Source organism: Plodia interpunctella, chromosome 13 (assembly GCF_027563975.2).
Source record: "Plodia interpunctella isolate USDA-ARS_2022_Savannah chromosome 13, ilPloInte3.2, whole genome shotgun sequence".
NCBI classification, from domain to species: domain Eukaryota; kingdom Metazoa; phylum Arthropoda; class Insecta; order Lepidoptera; family Pyralidae; genus Plodia; species Plodia interpunctella.
The window spans coordinates 767757-789625 of NC_071306.1; the positions used below are offsets into that span (position 1 = coordinate 767757).

At 36.0% G+C, this 21869-nt stretch overlaps 1 protein-coding gene across 1 annotated transcript; it reads right to left on the minus strand.

The window, feature by feature from the left end:
* Nucleotides 1–1096: 1096 nt before the first annotated feature.
* LOC128675004 (uncharacterized) lies at nucleotides 1097–18502 on the minus strand. The gene is made up of 5 exons (XM_053754052.1): nucleotides 18408–18502; nucleotides 5028–5144; nucleotides 4643–4776; nucleotides 4135–4274; nucleotides 1097–1426 (listed from the first exon to the last, which is right to left on the minus strand). The coding sequence occupies exons 2-5, from the start codon at nucleotides 5136–5138 to the stop codon at nucleotides 1374–1376; spliced, it is 438 nt and encodes a 145-aa protein (XP_053610027.1). The 5' UTR covers nucleotides 5139–5144; nucleotides 18408–18502; the 3' UTR covers nucleotides 1097–1373.
* Nucleotides 18503–21869: the final 3367 nt, after the last annotated feature.

Genomic DNA, 21869 nt, shown 5'->3' on the forward strand with positions numbered 1-21869 from the left:
GTTATCTTCAACCGATGGAACTGAAATTTTGTACACACGTTTAGTTTGGTTGACAATGAATAATAATAATAATAATTTATTAACATATAATGCATTATCTATCTATCTCTGTCTAAGCATGACCTGACGGTGCACACAGGAACTGCTGCCAACGACGGAACTCCTCAACGGATCAGCACGGACATGAGTTTTTTGTCAGATATTGAATGCAATTAGATCTCTCTGACGGAAAAAATACATTTTTGTAAAAAAATATTTGATTCTTTAAATAGTTACTTTTATGGTGATAAAAAAAAATATCAATGGATAAATAAATAAATTAATCCTAATCCTAATATTATAAATGCGAAAGTAAGTTTGTTTATTTGTTACCTCTACACGCTCTATCTACTGAACCAATCTGAAATTTAAATTTTGTATGCATATAGTTTGAAGTACGGAGAAGGACATATAGGATACCTTTCACCTCGAAAATATAACTGCTCCCGTGGGAAGACACGCGGGCGAAGCCGTGGACAACATCTAGTAAAATGTATTTCGATTTTATGCTTTTCAGGTTATTTTGACTACTTTCACGCAATAGGCGTTTTTGACCAGGAATTGTTAACAGAAAAGCATAATCATTGGATAATGTCACGTTTATTCAAAAAATATCCTTAATTACAAAACAGAAAATTACATTAACTTAACAAATCCTCGGCTCTGTCACAAAAGAGCATCTAAAACTAATAACATATATCTAAGTTCTATTCAATATTATCTAGTTACAGACAACAGAATATCAAGTTGGTCTCGATTAATTTCAACTGTGTTTTATAGCAAATTTTCTCTCGGAATATGTTCCAATGTCGAGCAGTGGAGGCTGTGCCAATAGTAATTCAAGAGTTAGCATTGTATTGTATTATTGAACTGCAGTAGTGATGAAAATAGATCTATCAATATTACAGAAAACGACAGAAATAAACGAATGAATGAATGAATGAACAGAAATAAACATCAATCAACATCTTTATTACCAACATCTTTATCTTAGTTTATAAATGGACGTGATGAAACGGGACGTATCGTAACCACGTTCGAAGATGTACGGACGTCACGTCACGTCAATTTGTATGGAGTTTTTTTTTTTTCATTTAACTACGCTCGCTTGTTGTTTTGGCGTCAATAGTGGATTATCAATAAGAATATCGATCAAAATTACCTATCAAGTCGGCACTTTTACAAACAAAAATATAATTATACTTTAAATGGAAAGTAATAATACTTTTTTTCGAAGTATTCACACGAGAGAGGCGCAACCAGGCGCATGCGCAGCCATGTCACTTGATACGCTGTTGTCGGCATGTCACGGTCAACAGGTAGCGGCCACCAGCTTAGTGCGGCGATCGGAACGCGCACAGCTTGAAGTAACACACCATTTGGGTTCCTGGAAATAGATAATATTGTCTAGTTTTTTTAAAATTCATCGTGATGGCAAAAAAGTCTTGGTTAAAATTTTATCATCGTCCCTATCTCTCATCTGAGCACGCTCCCAATTTCATTCTCGGTTATAACGCCCCGAAGCCAGGACGAAGTTCCCCCTATTTATTATTCAAAATAATTATTTAAGTTGATTGTAGGTAATATGGTAAAATTTCTTTTGGGAAAATTTTTTTTTGGGATACTGTTTGTTGTGTTTGCCGACCATTTTGTCATTAATGAGTGTGTCGATATTTTATTTTGTACCTTGTTCTGTTCGATAGACTTAGGTAACTAGAAAATTCACATAACAAGAGACGTGTACAAATATTCCCCGCCCGAGAATAGAACTCTATACCCAATCCGTTTATACACTAACGTGTAAAAGACCTGTCATTGTTGAAACTACGTCTTTTACGCGGTGAAGTTTGTTGCGCCGCTTCTTCTTCACCTGCGCTTTGGAAGTCGGCAGTAGACTTGTTCAAGTAATTTATATAATATATAATCCAAGTTGATAAAGATTTTCGATATTTTTTTCGAGCAAGATGATAACCGGTCATCGCGATGACCGTCAACGTAACCTTCTGTATAGTTATGATATTTCCGGTAATACTACTTATTTCCTACAAGTATAGAATTGCTAAATTAAATGCGAAAAGTTCATGGATTAAAGTGGACATAAAAATGGAATAATGGATATTCAAGATGGATTTTAGTGGACTTAGGGGTATTTTTCCTAGCTATTTAAGTCTCACTGCTGGGCAAAAGTCTCCCGTAACTTCCTTCACGCATTCCTGTTCTTGGCTTTTGCCATTCTTTGTTGAATGTTTTGATGTCACAGTTAGTAAGCTCTTTCATCCCTTGGTGGTGTGTGGTTGTGCCTTAGAATAGGACCACTCCACATCCTCCCGTAGATGACTAAATGGCACATAGCCTTAAGGCAGTTGATAGGAAATAATAGCGTTCTCAAGGAGAGTTGACGTCAGGCAGACGGTCTGTTGCAAAATCGCGGCTATTTTATACAATTCCCGCGGCGTCACAGCCTCAAAATGCCATGCGGAAAATACGATCATGAGAGAGAGGAATACTTCTTGGTAAACTGATATAGTAAATATTAATGGCGCAAAAATTATTGTCACTGCATGGTGTACATAGTTCTATAGAACTATAGATTGTTGACACAAAGCAAATATTGTTTGACGTAAGTATATATATATATATATATATATATATATATATATATATATATATATATAAAGGTTTAAGGTCATTTTATTCGTGGATCTCTCGAAAGTATTAAAAAACTAGTTGTAGTTCACAGCTCCGCCGGCGGTAGCCTATGGCCAAGGCCAAGTGTTATTAACTATTACAAATTTCATCAAAATCAGCCACGTGGTTTAGTCATAAAAGCATGGCAGACAAACTTTCGCGATTATTATATAATATTAGTATGGTAATTGGATACTTAAGTGCAAGCCGCTGTATTTTATTTCAAGAGTGATTTCATATATATGTAAGCATAAGACCCGGATAAAACGTGAAGAGATAACAAACGACTAAATTTACTTTCGCAATGAAGTATAGTATTTATTAGAATGGAATAATGTAGCCTTAAAACGTTTTAATAGACAGGTAAACATCTTCCGTGTTTGCTTAAGAATTAACAAACAATCATGTGGATAAATAGAAAAAAAAAATCTATTTGAACTTTGTACCTACTTAATCACTTCAAATAAAAGATGGTCTGAGTTTGGTACCAATAACGTGAAACTAACTTTTTGCTTTTTTATTTATTGACTTCATCACTACTTAGGTATTTCATAAAAAGGAAATTTCACTGAAAGAAAGTACGAAGAATTTAGCAAATTCGAAATTATAATTCAATTTTTTTTATTCAACTTCGTATGATCATATCATCACTTATTGACGTCAATAAATTGTTTAAAACTAAGTCTACTGCCGACTTCCAGAGCGCTGGAGAAGAAGAAGCGGCGCAACAAACTTCACCGCAACCTTTTCAGTCAGCATTCTTGGCCTAGACTGCCAACTATATGCCCGTAACATAACAGCCTAATTCCAGAAGTGCCGCCTGCCCCGGCACCCTCTCACATCTGAATGTTTACCCGGAACCTTCTGCCACAGAGGGCCGGAGACCAGATTTCCCTTTCCTACTTTTCTCCTACACTTTCACGATCTTCTACTTCCAGAGTTGTCCGACCACACATTATCCTTGACGACATCAATCCAGCGCACTTCTTGGAATTTGTGTCCTATATTCTTTGCATGGCGAAGTGAGGAGAGTGAATAAGGTTGAAAACTTAATACAAAAAACAACTTCGCACATATTGTGAAAATTGGTCTAGAGATAGCGCTAAAAACTAAGATTCTTCTTATAGGCCGCATACTGATAAACTCGCAATGCGGCTAAACGTGGCTTCCAAGTTTTGTAACTTTCGGCTGTTTTTAGTTTTATTGGAAATAAATTCTTGTTCCTTATATATTACTCAAGTGTGCATTTCAACTAAAACTTATCTTTAAATTACAAGCTGACTTTAACGCACTATTTTCATAGGCAAATCTAAAAGTCTTAAAAAATGTTTTTCAACAGATTCACCTACCGCTTTACAAGTACTACTACGTAAGAGATAAAACGCGTTATTGTATTTGTATCCTTACCAAGAGCCTTGCCTTTCTTGATCTTCCATTTCTGCTGCGGCCTGACCGGCTGGGACCTCAAGGCCGAAGGTAGCCTCTTCATCACTTCCTTGTATTCTATTGGAAAGTTGGACGCCACTTGGAAGTCGATCCTGTTTGACCTGGAATCAGGTATAAATAGCTGTGCTCTTCGGAATCATAGATAGACTAACATGAACAGGCTTTGAATAGGGCTGTGAAATTTTACACGTTGGAAGAAATGAGATCACTTGCATCTGATGAAATAACATTAATTAAATCATGTGCGACTACTTGCCACTGGATGGCGGTAGCTGAAAGTCATGTCAGGTGTCTTTTAGCGACTTAAATAAGAATAGCATCGAGATGTATCATGTATCATATGCTAATGTAGTTCGTAGTGGACGCCAGTGTTAGCAAAGAAGAAGTTTGTACCCACTCCCTGAGCATATTTCTATGTAGACATATTCCATTGATAAATAAATTATTCAAACTTAAGACTCGTACTTACTTATAATGCGGCATCATGTTGTCTTGCTCACGCGCAAACCCTTCCAGAAGCCGGTTCACAATCTGGTCAAACGTGAACACATTCTGCATGAGAGCATCCGATTCTCTGAACAGGTCGGAATCTATGTTGTTGTCCTGCGAAATTATATTAACTGCTTAGTTTATTCAACTTCTTATAGATCCCTTCCCATTGTCGTAGGAATTCAAGGAATTCTCTCTACGTTCTTACCTACAAGCCTTAACGACCCTTTAAACTAAATTTCGTTTTTTAGACCCAGTGGTTTCGGAAGTGCGTTGTCTGTCATTGTATAGTCAACAGGCCACCAAGATGAGATGAATCTGTACCTCGCCCACCCCTCCTAATCATTGTGCCGTCGCCCAGTTACCTGAGCAGCTGTAGGGTCCGCAGCAGCGTCGAACACCTCGACTGCAGCCCCCAGCGACACCAGCAGCATCACAAGCGCGCTGCGCCCCACTCGCCCGCCACTGCTCATCATTGTCAACTACAACAATTGACAAAAATCTATAAACTTGTTAAAAAAAAGGAATAAAGCTGAAGTGGCAAAACTGACCACGTCTTTGGAAGAATATAGAGGAGACTAATTCATATTAGTCATCAGATTTTCATTCCAGATTAGCATAGTATACCACCACGGATAAATAGCACCATGTGTTGGGCAATAATGCACGGAACGACTGGATAATTAAAACCTAAAAACTGCACAAGAGAAGCGCCTACAGAGAGAGGCCTATGTCCAACAGTGGACTGCTTTAGCTGATGATAAAGCTATATAAGCAGTAACACTGCTTCAACTGCTTCCTACGTTCCCTTCAGTGTAAAGTTACAATGGCTACACCAATTTCAGATGATCGTTTACCCATATATATATGACTATAGGAATTTCTTGTTAGTGTTACACACACCATATAGTTACGTTTCTATTACGAAACCCCCGACTTGCAAGTTGCTGGCATCATCTCATCTGCTAGATAAGAGCTGACATTTTCCAAACACAAGAACACTCTCGATTATATTCTCTTTTAAATAAAAAATATATACTTTTAATGATATACAATAGGTCTACGGTTAAACTATTTTTAACCATCGTCGCACTAATCAAATGGAACTACGAAAAAAAGGGGACAAGCTCCTACTTCTAAGTAAGTCTATTATTATAATTGTTAGTTTAATCCAATTACCGTATTTCCTCGTCTAGCAATTTCCCAAAAGGTTGTCTGGAAGAAATTGCTTCAGCGATAAGGCCACCTTTTGCACAGTGTATCTAAATCATGACGTCATGCTATGTGTGATAATACATTTTGTACTTATGTATACTATGTAAATAATTTGTTCAATAAATAATTATTGCACTTTATTGTAATTATGACTGTAAAACCCAAAAAAAATACAAATCAAGAGGTATTAGGCCGGTTAAAACAACATCGAATAAAATGAATTAGATCCAATTCACGTCACCTGTAATTTTCATTAGGGATTTGAATTGATTTCCATTCCTAATGGCACAAAAATGGAAATTACAATCTTTTCCAATCTCCAATTAAGTAAAGAATAAAAACATCTCGCTGATTTATTTGAACTAATAATTTTCAATCGCCACCATTTCTTATATGTAAGTAGTCTTCCAATTTGAGTACTAAAGAGAATGCACAAATCTCTAGAACTGATGAAGAAATGAAAAAAAAAAAATTACTATTACTTATAATATAACAAAACGGAAATTTAGGTATATTTTATTAATATGAAGATTGCTATTACATGCAATTTTCATCTTTCTAAAAACCCACTATAAAACGACCTTCACCAGTACGGCACCTAATTAATCTAACGTGTGGCAGTTTCCTATGAAGCCTTCGAAGTGGCTCGGTTCTGGCAAGAATATATTTAGCTCCCAATATCGCGTTGTAGATTTGCCATTGATACGCAAATGAGAAGAAACTCTGTGCTGCAGCAAAGCAAATGGTAAACACAATTGGTATACAAACTTATATATATGGCACAAGTAAGACTTGAAACTAGGATCCTTCGATCACAGGCGGACCCGGACCTAACCACTGACCATCACCTCGACATTTCAGCTAAATTAATACGAAACTATGTTTGTTTATTACCTCTTCCAGGCTCATCTACTCAACCAATCTTCTTGAAATTTTGCATACATGTAAGTTGAAGTATGGAGACGCACATAGGGTACCTTTCATAACGGAAAATTAATGCAGGCGAAGCTGCGGTGGAAAGAAAGTCATAATTATATTTAGGTTATTCGACATAGTATATACAGCTATAATTCGTCACTCTCCACGCCCCCAATACGTCCAAACTGATGACAACTTGATAGTATCTAGCTATAGCTAGCCTACATTACAAAATATACGTTGGATGTAGACCACACAGACCTTTATCTGCATAACTAGCTTTTGCCCCTTTTTTCCGGGATGAAAGATACCCTACATCCTTCTCAGTACATCGAACTACACACATATATATGGAAAATTTCAAATTACTAATTTAGAAACTTAATTTAACACACGCCACTAAAAACGTAAGAAAAATTATTAATTTATTTAGAACAAAATTAAAATTACTCGTGACGATCTATTAATCTTACTTCTATTATAAATGTTTAGTATATTCGTATGTACTACGGAAGTTTGGTGTGTATGCATGTTTGTTACACTTTCACGCGAAATCTACTGAACGGATTGATATGAAATTTGGTACACTGATCGGGATAAAAAGTACCCTATGTTGATAGGGTACTTTTTATCCCGAAATTCCCACGGTAGCGAAATCCCGGGGCGCAGCTAGTAGACTAATAAAACGATTTGATATCGTCCATTTCCATTATTGTTATTGGGTGTTTCTCAGAGCGTTTCGACCGCTGAGGCCGCACTGTAATTACAATTCTTTTAAATTTTAACAAAGACAACAACAAACATTAATTCATAAGAACGGCTTTGTATATCATAAGTTATAATAATAATTGAAATGGGATGCTTGTCTATTGCATTGGTGAAAACTGTAAAGATAGATTTAAGCTTATGAATGAATAAATAAATAAATAAATAAAAATAAAAATTTCACTATCTGACTTTCAAATTATTAATCTGTACTGTGTTAATGTCAATTTTATGAATTATCTATTTTGGAAACGATTCATGACAGCGCGGCTGCAGAGGTCGAAACGCTCTGAGAACCATCACATTAGGCCTTAAATAATATTTTCCAGCGCCTACGTAACACTTAATGTCATTGTGACCGACGCCTTATCTACGTCTACGTTACGTATGTTTGACGTAGTAAGGCGGACGGCTCGACAAATAAAAATAATTGTCCCCGAGTGACCCTTGTGAGTACCTATAATATGTGGGGATGTTACGGCCGGTGATTTCTATATATTCTTTGTTGAAAATGTCTTCTTCTACATACATGATAGCTATGTTAAATGTTAAAAAATACATTTTCCGGTAAACAGTTCTATATAAATGAATGGTTACTAACCATTTAATGTTACTGGATGATTTTAGGTTATTACGGGGTTGTTTCGGTCATTAGTCTCTTGTTTCTGTAAACACAGTAATCATGATATTAAAACAGCACAGAAATTTGTTACTAACTGCACCTCGCGGTGTTACCGTAGGTAGGTATACAGTAGCGCCATCAAAGCAATTTAAACATCCCTACTGCTGGGGTACAGGCCTTCCTTACGGATGGATAGGGAGCTTGGGTCATGACCCACCACGCGGGCCCAGCGCGGATTGGCGGGTTTTAACAACTACAAATACAACCGGGACCAATGGCTTTTTGTGCGTTCCGAAGCTCCCAGATTCGGAACGCACATCTCAGAATCAGAAACTCAAGATAATTATTTTGGTTACCCATCCAATGACCGAGAGTGTTTCAACCGCCACTATCACAGGCCGAGCGCGCTAACCACTGCGCCATTTAACTAAAGCGCCAATTACTATCATACTTTTTGAGTAAATCCTATGAGAATCGCGTACTTTCGGGATAAAAAGTACCAGCTATTCAACTCAATACAAAATTTAATAAAAATTGGTCCAGACGTTTGACCGTGAAGAAGTAACAAACATTGAGGGACATTACAATCTTCGCATGTCTTTTAATCGAAATCAATATTAGTCGTTGAAATACATTGCTCGTTTTTTCTTGCGGTAAATAAATGCTCTCATGCATACTACGTAACGTACTTTCATACGCGTCGACATCTGTCCGAGTTACGTAACACTTTTCGGCATTTTAAGGACATAAATCTGCTCGAAATATATTCTCGTATTCGTATTATATAATCTGTCTCGTAACTCGTATAGTAACGTCCTGAGCCATTATGTAACTAATTACTGAAGTCTAATTTAGGTCTCGAATGTAATTAAGTACACAGCCCCAAAGCAAATCATTACGTAATCAAATTGTAGTAATTTCCGTCGAAACTAAAACCAAATCTAAGAGTAATAATATTTCTTAATAATTCACACAGTCCACAGCACGTCAAACTACCCAATTTTATTGCAAATTCGTCGCTATTACCACAGCATAGAGATAAATGCAGGATAAATTGACATGCGGTTGACTGTACATAAATCCGAGGAATATTAGGATATATTTGAGTTAATCTCGATTCTTCTTTCGCGTGGGAAAACTTGGACTGTGCTTTATTAATGTTGTGTGTTGAGGGTGTGTAGCAACAGTCAACTTTCACGTTAACTTTAACTTGCGCGCGTTAGCATCGTTGAGACAAAAGGTCGTACTTTGTGTTTCTATATATTCCGTCCAGCATAGGTTAAAGTTAATGTCAAAGTTGAGTGGTGCAACACACTCTTAGTATGTGAAAACATGAGAATAGATTAGGAAGTTGCTTAGGTTTTAGTAACAATGATTTATTTTGTGATATTGCTTACTAACAAAGAACTAGGGCTTCGCTCTCGATAGAATTTCGGGATAAAAGGTACCCTATATGGTATTCCAAGTAATATTATACGTTTGTACCGAATTTCATCTAAATCTGTCAAGTAGAATGTACTTGAGTAACAAACACACTCGCTCATCCAAACTTTACAAATCCAATACATATATAGCACTAGCTGCAAACCGCGGTGTTACCCGCGCAATTAAAAAAAACTTCATGCACCGCAGCGCCATAATATCAGACTTTTTAACGAAATCCTGCGGGAATCGCGTTGTTTCGGGATAAAAGTATCTTGTGTTACCGTATGTATAATCCAAAATAGTAGCTACCTCATTACCAAATTTCATAAAAATTGGTCCAGCCGTTTGAGCGTGAATAAGTAACAAACATACACTAATTAAAGCGACAGTAGGAACTGGGAATAGTCTAATAAAATAAAAGCAAAAGTGTTATATAAAATACGCGAAATAAATATTCGAAAATATTTAATAAGGATCTTGGACAATATTTAAATAATTATTGTCCATGATCCTTTGCCCTAACAAAAAATGAGACACTAAACGCGTAGTTACTGTTGCAAAAGATTATATTCTGGTACAAGATTCCCTGTCAAATCAAATAACACGAACTAAATTTGAAACTCATTACAGAATTCAATTTCCTTAACCTTACGTGAATTGAAATGATCTCTATTACGCAAATCCACCAATAGGACTCGCCCCGTCCAAAAATAACTAAGTTCATTATCAGGCTACTTTATGACAAAAATAAAGTTACGCGATTACGACTAAATTGGCGGGCTTTAGGAATATAACCTAAAATCTTGAGCTTGACAGGCCGTCCTGTTTGTTAAGATAGTAATTTTAGACAGCGCAATCCCAGATACGAGGGCTGCTATTTATGTATCCGGAATAACAAAATTAAACAAACATATATTATTACATATGGTTTTATTGTTTCTCGAAGTATTCTTCGCGATGATCTATGCACTTCTGCATACGATGAAACCAATTTTCAAAGCACTTTTTCCATTCTGATTGAGGTATGTCCAAAACGTGTGTTTTGAACGCATCAACGGCCTCTTCGCGGCTCGAAAAACGTTGACCACGTAATTTATTTTTAATTTTGGAAATAAATAAAAATCATTGGGTGCCAGGTCGGGGCTGTACGGCGGATGACCCGTCAATTCAATCTTTTGACCCTCCAAAAAATTATTTGTTTCAGCCGACTTGTGGCAGCTAGCATTGTCGTGATGAAGTATGATTTTGCGTTGTGGGTTGTTCTTTCGTATTTTTTCAAAGACTTGTGGCAAACAAATGGTGGTGTACCATTCAGAATTAACCGTCCTACTATTCTCTAGTGGCACTGTAGCTACATGTCCGTTGATACCAAAAAAACAAGCGACCATTTGCTTTAAAGTGCTTCTCGCACGAACAACTTTTGTTGGATTCGGCTCATCTTGAAAGACCCACACCGTTGACTGCTGTTTAGTTTCAGGGTCATAAGCATAGATCCAGGTTTCGTCACCTGTGTAGATATTATAAACAGCTTTTGACGTGCCACGGTTGTATTTTTTTATCATTTTCTTACACCAGTCGACACGAGCCTGTTTTTGATCTACGCTCAAGTTGTGCGGAATCCAACGCGAACAAATTTTTTTAACAATTAAATGTTCGTGTAATATCGCGTGTAAACTCGTCATACTAATGCCCAGAGACGCCTCTATCTCGCGGTATGTAACATGACGATCTTGCATTACTAATTGTCGCACAGCATCAATATTTTGTTGTACCACTACCGATTTAGGACGACCCTCCTTAATTTCATCCGTGAGCATAGACCGTCCACGTTGAAATTCCTTAAACCAATAATACACAGTGGTTTTCGATGGTGCTTCATCTCCAAAAGTTAAAATCAGTTGTTCGATGCACTGTTTTTGAGTTAATCCACGCCGAAAATCATAATAAATCATCGCGCGAAAATGTTCACGAGTTAAATCCATGGCAATGAAGACAAGCTATTTTCAAAATTGGCGCCAATTGAAAAAAACAAATGACAGGGACATGAAAAATATTTATTCTCTAGCCGAAGAGTTCTATTTTCAAATGTTGCAATTACTTTTTAAATATTCTAGAATTATTGGCCAGTTCCGGATACATAAATAGCAGCCCTCGTATTAGCGCTACCATTACATTAAAATTGTTTCTTTTATTTGGAGAATATACAATCATAAATAACAATGGTGAAAATTATTAACATTTGAACTATTATTAAGTATATATATTCCTCAATTTCATATAAAAATATTGCTAAAAAAATATTATATGCAGATTATGGTGCAATAGTTACAGGATTTTATTAAAAGTAGATTTGCGACTGACTGACACGCAGACAATGCTGATAGTCAACATTAGCATTCCCAAGGAGGGTCAACATCAGGCAGGTGGCCAGTTGTAAAATCATAGACGAATCTTTAAAATTTTGAGTTATTTTTTTTGCGCTGGGCTTCGCGGCTTCACAATTCCGTACGCAACCGGAACATGAAGAGATCAGAGAGACTTTTAAAGTTTATTTTTTTTTTTGTTTATAAAATAATGAAATAATCCTATTTTATCCGTGTTTATAAATTGGCCAGGCAGGCGACATAGTTTTGTCTCATAGACCTGGATACACATACACAAGCCTATTCAGCCCAATAGCCCGATACGTTGTAGTATACATTATATTCCAATAGTCCCGCACTTTCTAAAAATTGTTCGCAAGTACATCTCCGTGGCGTGCTTGCGAACACGCTTTGGATTGTGCACACACCATTTTAGAACAATCGTCTCACAATGCCTCTACATGTTGGACCCATGTCCCCATGCAAGCCTCAAAGGACCGGGCTACGGCCCGTGAAACTCTTAAGAGTTACAAATAATAATAATTTTCCCTCTTTTGGTGTCTAAGGAAAGATACGGCCGCTTAGTATGCATAGAACAAATTTACGTTTTGTTAAAAGCCAAAGGCTGCTCTAAGTAAGTGATTCTCATGTTTTTGAACGTCTAAATGAAATTTTTTTACGAAAAATTAGGCGATTTAGGTGAGTGACGGCAAAATGTCGACACAAGGTTAAATAATTTGCGACCCGTGAGGTGATTTTTAATTAAAATATTTTTATTATTGAAACCTTTCAAATACTTATATAGTCCTTAGTACTTATAAGTCCATTTCTTTAAAATAAATGCCTAAGCCTCTTAATTTACAACTGAAAATAAAAATGTTGTTATAACGTCACAATTCACATCCTCCAAGTATCATCAATAACCATTTTAACGTCCCCACTGCTGGGGCACTGGCCTTCCTTACGAATAAGTAGTGTGGGCGGTACGGATAAAACCTGGACCAACGGCTTAACGTGGCTCCGAAGCACGGAGGAGCTCAAGATAATTTTGGTCACCCATCAAATGACCGACCATCGAGAGTGTCTCAACAGCCACTATCACAGGCCGAGCGCGCTAACTACTGCGCCATTGCTGCTGTAATGTACAAGAGCCCCTATTTCACCGCTGACCAGAGCAGTGTTATAAGTCGGTGTGTGTATTATGTCTAACTGTGTTGTCAGAGTATATATGTGATATCATAGCTCCTAAACTGATGAATCTAGTTTTTTTGTTGAAAACATAGCTCATAGGCAAAGCCATGATTAAAATGTTTTAGGTTTTTAAATAACAAATGGCACACCAACACAAAGTTTGTATCGTGGGTCCGATGGACACAGAAGATGTTGTGGCTTGTTCACAACACACAGAACCGTAGACAAATATCTGTGATCACAAAAATACTACTGCTGGACAAAATAGGTACACACTTTTTCCAAAAATTTGTTTTTTCTTCCGTCTCATTTCAAATGTCCTTATACCATTAGACCGTCTTTTCGAAAACAATCATGAATTTTTCGGAGTTTATTAACAAAAATGAGTTTAGAAACATGAAACTTATGATTGAATGAAACCCGACGGCCCTAACTTTCAACTTTAACAAAGAAAAGTCGCGAGCAAAGTATAATTTAAATAATTTATGAGAAAACAAGATTCAATTGTTAAGATTAAGAAACCCAGAACAGTTTCAATTAGAAAGGATCGAAAAGAGACGAATTATGCCAAATACAGCCTACTTATAATAGAACTAGCTGTTGTGCCCTGGAGCTTCGCTCCCGTGGGAATATCGTTACAAAAATTAACTAATCAAATTTCTATATCAAACTTAGGATGATAATATACATCACATAACGTAGGATCACAGTTGCCTAAACAGAAAACGGTATCCACCCAAAATAAAATTACAGTTGCCTAAACAGAAAACGGTATCCACCCAAAATAAAATTACAGTTGCCTAAACAGAAAACGGTATCCACCCAAAATAAAATTACAGTTGCCTAAACAGAAAACGGTATCCACCCAAAATAAAATTACAGTTGCCTAAACAGAAAACGGTATCTATCCAAAATAATTTTTTTTTTCGCTGAGCAATAATAGTGATGCTGGTGGCGCTAATGTGCAGCTTGAATCGAATTCGTACATATTGTAGAGATCGCTACGAGATGTTGTAGCATGGCTACGATGCACGTAGTCCGCTCGTAGTCGTAGCGCGTAGCACGGGAGTGGGAATGAAACTAGAAATTAATTCGTAACATCGCAACGACATACCTACGACGACATACGACAAAAAATGCGTTAGTATTTTATTTTTATTTGCGCTTTTTTAAGTGAAAACTTGTTTAGCGGCGTTGTGCACTTTTTGTGATGGGTAAAAAAAGTTAAAACTCGCGACTTTGACCGAATAAATGTTTATACGACGTCAAAAATGCTTAACATTCAAGTTTTCACTTCTACCGGCACTCCCGGAGTGTAACTCGTTATTTTTTTTTTTAATATATTTGCTACTGTGAGGCTTAGAAACCCGCGCGAAATAGTTTTAAGATTCGGCTCTGATTCTACAATCCGCCGCCTGCCTAATATCAACCTTTGAGAGTGCATTGTGTTCTTCTTCTTAGCGTGTCGATGGCAAATCAACGCTCTATTGGGTACTACCTAAATATATTCCTGCTAGAACCGAGCCACTTCGACGGCTTCATCGGAAGCTGCCATCAAGTCAGCCCGAGTACAAGTGTTTGGACACTCGGGACAGGCGAGGAGATGAGCCATCGATTGTGGGGAGAAGCCACATTGCTTTGTGTTTGGTGAATCGCTATGCCGGCTACACACTGTCGTCGAACAGTTTGCCAAAATTTCGCGGATTTGGTATTTGGATTTTCATTGCAGTAAATGAAAGCGAATGCGTGAATATTGCGTAGTTATTACGCAATATTATATATTCGAGTCGACATGTGTCTGAATTGAACAACAGTCTGGAACTGGCACCAAACATTTCCAAACATTTACTTGAAACTAAATCTAATGCCGAATTATAAACAAAACCTTCAACAAAGAACATTCTTAATTAGCGAGCACTTAGTTGATCGGATTAGTATGCGATCTGTAATCCCTACAAATAGAATCGTTGATAGCAAATAATGCGATTAACAATCACATTGTAGGTGCAAAAGGCAAAAAGGGACAACAAAATTAAGGCACCAAAGGTTTGAAACGGGTTCAACTTGACACGCAGACGACCCCAGGACAGCCGGCCTGGTGCCGACGTGCGAGAAGGACCGTCACTAAATCCCACTAATATTATAATTATAAAGTTTGTGAGTCTGTTTGTTAGTTATTCACGCTCAAATAGCTGGGCCATTTTTTATTTAGGTAGCTGATATCCACATAGGATACTAAGAATTTTGTAAAAAAGTCTGATAGTTAATGGCGCTTTAAAAAATTTAGTGCGCAACTGGGTTTCGTAAGTATTTTTATGAAAAAATTTTTTGAAATAACACCGCGGAGTTCAGTTAGTAAGGGATAAGGCAAGGAAGAAGAAGAAATCGCATAGTAGCCAATAACCATCTATGGCATTATGATTTTGGGTACTTACAAGATTTTACCATGACCTTCGTCGAGTTTTCTATATCTTATAGGAGTTATCATCTCTTTAAAACAAATAAAAATCGTGTTTAATACCAAGTATTGATTGAAAAAAATAAGACTTACATGAGAGGAAGCAGGTAATTGCTAAATATAAAAATAATTAATCCTATGAGCACTTGAATCTTCTCTGGCATTTCCAAATGAAAGATATCTGTCAACTGTCAGTCTCTTTGTTTTTTTTTTTTTCATTGATTATTCTTTTTTTTTAGATGATGACCACAGACTACATGAAGCGAAGATATTTTTCATATATAAAGATAAAAACATTTCACATTTTTCCAATATAAAATATGTTTTGTCACCTTTCGCCCGAGACTTTGTCCGTGTGAAATTTACAAATTATTATCTCAGGTTTTAAACCGCATAGAATCTAAATATAAGAGAAATATAATATAAGGTTTTTATAAGATTTTATGATTAATTTTTAGCTGTATTTATTGCGTATATATTTCACAAGAAATTATTATTTGCTTTTGATTATTTATGGGCGATGCCTGAAATATTTAAATCTATTTATAGAAGTTTTGATGAAACTATGTACAGGTTAATTTGATCAAAATTTTGCTTTAGTTTGTTTAAAGTACTACTTACTAAAATAGTTTTGGGTAATCCTAAAATTTACTTCATGAAGTATCTGTTTGATTAGCAAATAGTTGGCGTAAGCATTCACAGATTTAGAATACATTATAGAACTAGTGGCTCGTCCCTGCTTCGCTCGGATTAACCCATAAAAAATATACTCATACTGTCTTTTGTTGAAATTCATACAAAAAACCTTCCGGTAGTTATTGAGTTCGTCGCGTTCATACATACAGATGTGACAGCGGAACTTCTTTTTATAATGTGCTATGCTAGCTGCGTTTTTTCTTACAATCAATACCATTTATTTTTAAGAGTTTACAGCAATATACAAAGCAGACTTTTTAGGCAATTACTTTCGTAGTTAACAAATGTTTTACTTTAGAATGTATAACTAAATTTGAACTATTAATATTTGATTCATTTTCAGTTGATGAAATGTACCTACCTATTGTTGAAAAATCCGTTTTTCCTTATGTTGTAAACTCATGGTACGACTCATTAGGAAAAATTTACTGTAGGTAGATTTAAAAAAAGTAGTTAGGTGTTACATAAAGATCACGAAAGACCCTCAAAGCAGAGGTTTACGACGCAAGGAGGATTGAGTTGGTGCGGTGCCATTTGATAAACATTTTAGTTACTTTAGCAAAAATTTAAAACTCTTTGGCATTGAAACAATGACTTAGAAAGAGTATTAAAGTTTTAGATCATGGCTAATAACATTATAAAACCAATTATTAGATTAATTTCATTCGTTTCGGATCCAGTTTAGGAGCCAGGAGCCAATCAGAGACATACAGATGCACAGATATGGCTAACTCCAACTAAACAAAACCACGCCTCTTCGCAGATCTATATCCGTTAACTATTGTCTAATTACTGGATATAAGTACATAGGTATCATTGTTTAAATTTTAGGTCGTTGAAGAAAGCAAAGCAGAATATTTCATTCATATAAACTGATGTGGATTCGAACCTGAGACCCTTCGATGACAGGCGGACGATCTTAAGCACTTTGCCGCCACCGCTTCAAATTGAAAATTCATGTAAGTAGACAAACTTAATTCGGAGAAGGTTAATAAATATAAAATTTATTTTTTTTACTAGACTTTTTTTTTAGACTTTGTATTAAATATTGACATCTCAATGTATAACGTTTAATTACAGAATTTCGAATTTGATTGTCATTCAAAAAGACAATTGGATTGAGATGCTTTTTGTGCTCTCCAATTAAAGCTGGAGAATGACTCAGCTATTTTTTTGCCGCGGCCGGAGTCGCGGTTAATAGCTAACAATAAGCAGAATACAAAATTCAGATATTTCAAACACAGGCACAATGTCCCAGGTAAATATTTTTGAGACTGTTACCTAAACTTGACTAAGAGGTCCTAAAATAAACGTTTTCCATCAATTTATCTTCACGAAAAATTAATTAAGTATTATTTTACACATGGACTTAACTCTCTTTAATTACTGAAAAAGAATTACTATTTCACTGAAATTAAATAATTAAGATACTTATACAAATTTACTCAAACTATTTTAAATTTCAAAGGTCCGAAATTAAAACTTTTTAAGCAATATAAAAAAAATATTGTGTTCTTGAATTAGGTACCCTAATTAATATTAATGAGAACCCTAGGCACCGACGCTTTATAGCTAAAGAAGAAACCGAGAAAACGAGACTTTCATTTCCACCATATAGCGATTACTAGCTGCGCCGTACGGCTTCGCTGTCGTGAGAATTTCGGGATAAATAGTACCCTATGTTATTCCAAGTTATATTCTGCCCGTGTACTAAATTTCATATCAATCCGTCCAGTAGATTTTGCGTGAAAGAGTAACAAACTAACATACATACATCCTTACGTTATTTAAAAATGTTATTTAAAAAAAGTACTCACCACTACTTAAACCTAAACTATGTGTACCATAATATCCGACAAGGTTCGCATTGAATCTATTTGTAAACAAAAAATACTATAGTGCAATAAAAATTGCAATAAATACTTTAAACCAAAACAAAATTTGTAACGCGACATCAAAATCAAAATTGCATAAATCTTCCTTAAAAGAACTTACGGTCACCTCCACAGATTTCGATTGCTTATATAAATCTGTGAGCACGCTTTCCGACAACACTAAGCTCGAAGCTTTACAAAATGTAAATAGTACGTACCAAGTTCAATGTCGATGCAGAAGGGTGGTGACAGGGGCGGCTAGCAGCGGACTGAGGGCGAACGAGCACGAACTTGACTTTATACCAGCCTTGCCTTACGTGGGCAGTCCCTGGATATACACCACTCTAGATGAGGCTCTTACGATATACGTACAGTGATATAATTATAATTAGATAGGGCGCTAGAGGGATATTGAGTATACGGTTATGTAACACGTGAGGACCGCATACTGTAGATCGTTTTGCATTAAGAATAGCTTGCACGTAATGAATCTGAATGTTGCCGGCAGCTTAGAATTTGCCGGGGTTTTTTATTTGTCCCGTGTCGTACGGTACTGACTGAGTTTATTAACGGATTTAAATCCGTGTTGTATCCATCCCCTGTGCTATTAAACAAACACATCTAGTAAACATTCATCTTTGTCGTAGCGAGCTTTGTGATCATTAAATTCCCGCCTGAATTTCATACACGGCTGCAGCTATATTCAAGCCAGTGGGTAGTTTGCTGCTCTCCGCTATACCTACAGTTACATCCCTGGCCAAAGTGGCTTACTTATAGTGATTGTTTACATAATTAATGATTCTAAATTATTCAATTTAGTTTTTGTATATTATTTAGCAGTTCCGCTCCGGGACTCGCTATCGTGGGAATTTCGGGATACCCTGTGTTAGTACCAAATTTAATTTGTCATGCCGACGGATTGCCGTCCAGTAGATTTTGCATTAAAGAGTAACGAACGTGCATACACATACATGCTCACAAACTTTAGCATTTGTAATATTATTAGGATATAATGAATTGATATATCATATTAGCGGGTTAGTTAAAAATTTCATCCGTAAAATTCCTGATCATATCGAGCACCTACTTAACGTTATATTTAACCGAGTTTCTCTTTACCGCTTGAACTGAAATTTTGCATTTATGTAATGGTTTTATTTCTGTGATTTTATGTCAATCGAATGAGAATGCTGTGTGACATGGAGCTGATTTGATTGATTCAGAAAGTGGCGGGAAATTTGGCTTATTCCCGTTTGTATGAACGGAACCATAAATGTGATAAAATTCTATAGATTTATTCAAATTCATTTATTTCGTGAACGTAGTTAGGACAGTATACAAGAGCGGTTTTCTCTATATTCCGCCACAAGGCATACAAATTTTATAAAATAGGTTTTTGTCATTACATTTATTACATTATAAAACAATATCGTGTAGAAACTTACTATAGGTAATCTTTTATGTCAAGCATATATAAATATCAATTATGGAAATAAAATCTAATTCCAACTTTCGCAATTCTGTTGGAATGTTCACTAAATCCCAAGCATAATTTCATAGAATTTCAAGAAGTGACACACGCACATAAATATTCAATTAGTAAATTAATTATTTACTTGTCAAATTTGTCATTAAGGTATTCATTGATCGAATAATATGCTTTTCAATAAGTAATTGGAGCAATTCTCTCTTATAAGTAACATGTGCAATGATCACTCTGGGGAATGAGGATTGATGGCACGGTGAAAAGACCAATAAAATCGAACTACTTCACCCAGGTGATGGGTCCGAGGAATATACAGGATATAATAAGACATAACGCAAGATAACAGGATATCCTTATCCTCACATATTATATAAACAAAATCTTCTGCCGCGTCCGTCTGTTCGCGATAGACTCAAAAACGACGGCACGGATTTTCATGTGGTTTTCACCAAAAGATAGTGTTAATTCCTGAGGAAGGTTTAGGTGTATGATAATTATGTTTTTACCCGAGCGGAGCCGGGACGGGCCGCTAGTAACAGGATATAACAGGATACTGTGCACAAAGTGGAACAGATCGGAATTTTACGATCTTCCTTATCGAATGTGTTCAACTTGAGCCTGGTATCAGTGGCCTGACGTGACTTTTACAACTATCGCCATCTGATGGCAGCTGAAATAACTATACAGTACGCCGGTGAGCATGATATGATTGTTTGTTTATGTATTCTTAAGAATGATAGGGATAACATCGCGAGGGGAACATGGAATTATAGTAGGTACGTTGTACGTTATGTACCTACGGGGAAAATTTTATTTCTGTAGTGATGGACGTTTACAACTATTGGCTCTGTCAACCCCGTAAGACGTAGTCAAAGTTAATTATTTTTTTTAAATATTCAAAAAACTTATTTATTAATCTGAATAAGTTATTCAGAAGTTAGACCTTTATTGGCAAAAGACATATATATATATATATATATATATATGTATATATATATAAATATATATATATATATATATATATATAAACAAACAATTAAAAAAAACGTTGACAGAGCGTTATCACGAAAGCGTTGAATTTATATGGTGATTTGTTTGAGGTTATGGTTAGCGTTAAGGGAAAAAAGATCTTTTTTCGAGTCGCCTAAAGGCATCTGACGTGACTTTTACGTCTACCTAAAGTCTGGTGGCAAGTAATCGCATACAGAAATTAAACTGTCTACCAGTATTACAGCGCTGATTTTAGTTTTATAAAATACAAGATTTTGAGTTAAACCATATGCTATACAACTGAGAACACCGCATCAAATTCCATATAGTAGTTTTAATGTTTTGTGCGAACAAACATAGCCCACTTACAGTTTATATGTATAGATAGATATAAATTTGTAATTAAAACCCTTACAAACAGTAGGCATAATCAGACCTTTAATTTACCAGTTTCATTCGAATCAGACAAACATTATATTCTTTCATGACATTCACAATTTCTGAACAGTGGCCGTTTGCGTATTTCCAAATTCGGGGTAAAAGTTTCCATTAGTCCGATTATACCACCATTATACAGCTATTATACGACATGTCTATTCAGAGGCGGTCACCCTCATTAGATTTATAGTCGTGTTTCGTGAAAATTAGGCGATACAGACTTTTAACAAGAAATAGACAATTTCCAAATTGACCATTTCCATGTAATTTCTGGTTTTATTTAAATCTAAAATATTAAATAGCAAAGTTTATGATACGGTCTAACTTTACTTATGTCTTCTTACATGTAATATACTAGCTATTGCCCGCGGCACTAACCGCGGAAAAAAGTAGCCAGCTCTACAGCGATATAATAGCTATCTCCACACCAAAAATCATCTTAATCCAATGCTCCGTTTTGACATGAAAGACGGACAAACAAACACGCAATTATACTAACATTTCTTAGTACTGTCAGATTCAGAGTTCATTAATTTATTTTCAATTAATTCATTCTTTAGTTTGGAGGCTTCAACTTGGCTAGGCGCTATTACATTCTATAATTATATAGGTGAATTGGTGGTGGTGTAATGGTTAAGACTGTCTTTTTCTTTATGTTAAATGCCTGTGGATCGAAAGGTCCCAAGTTCGTGTCCTACTCGTGCCACATGAGTTTGTATAACAATCTGGCTCATATATAGCAGTTTTCATCGACCACCACTTGCTT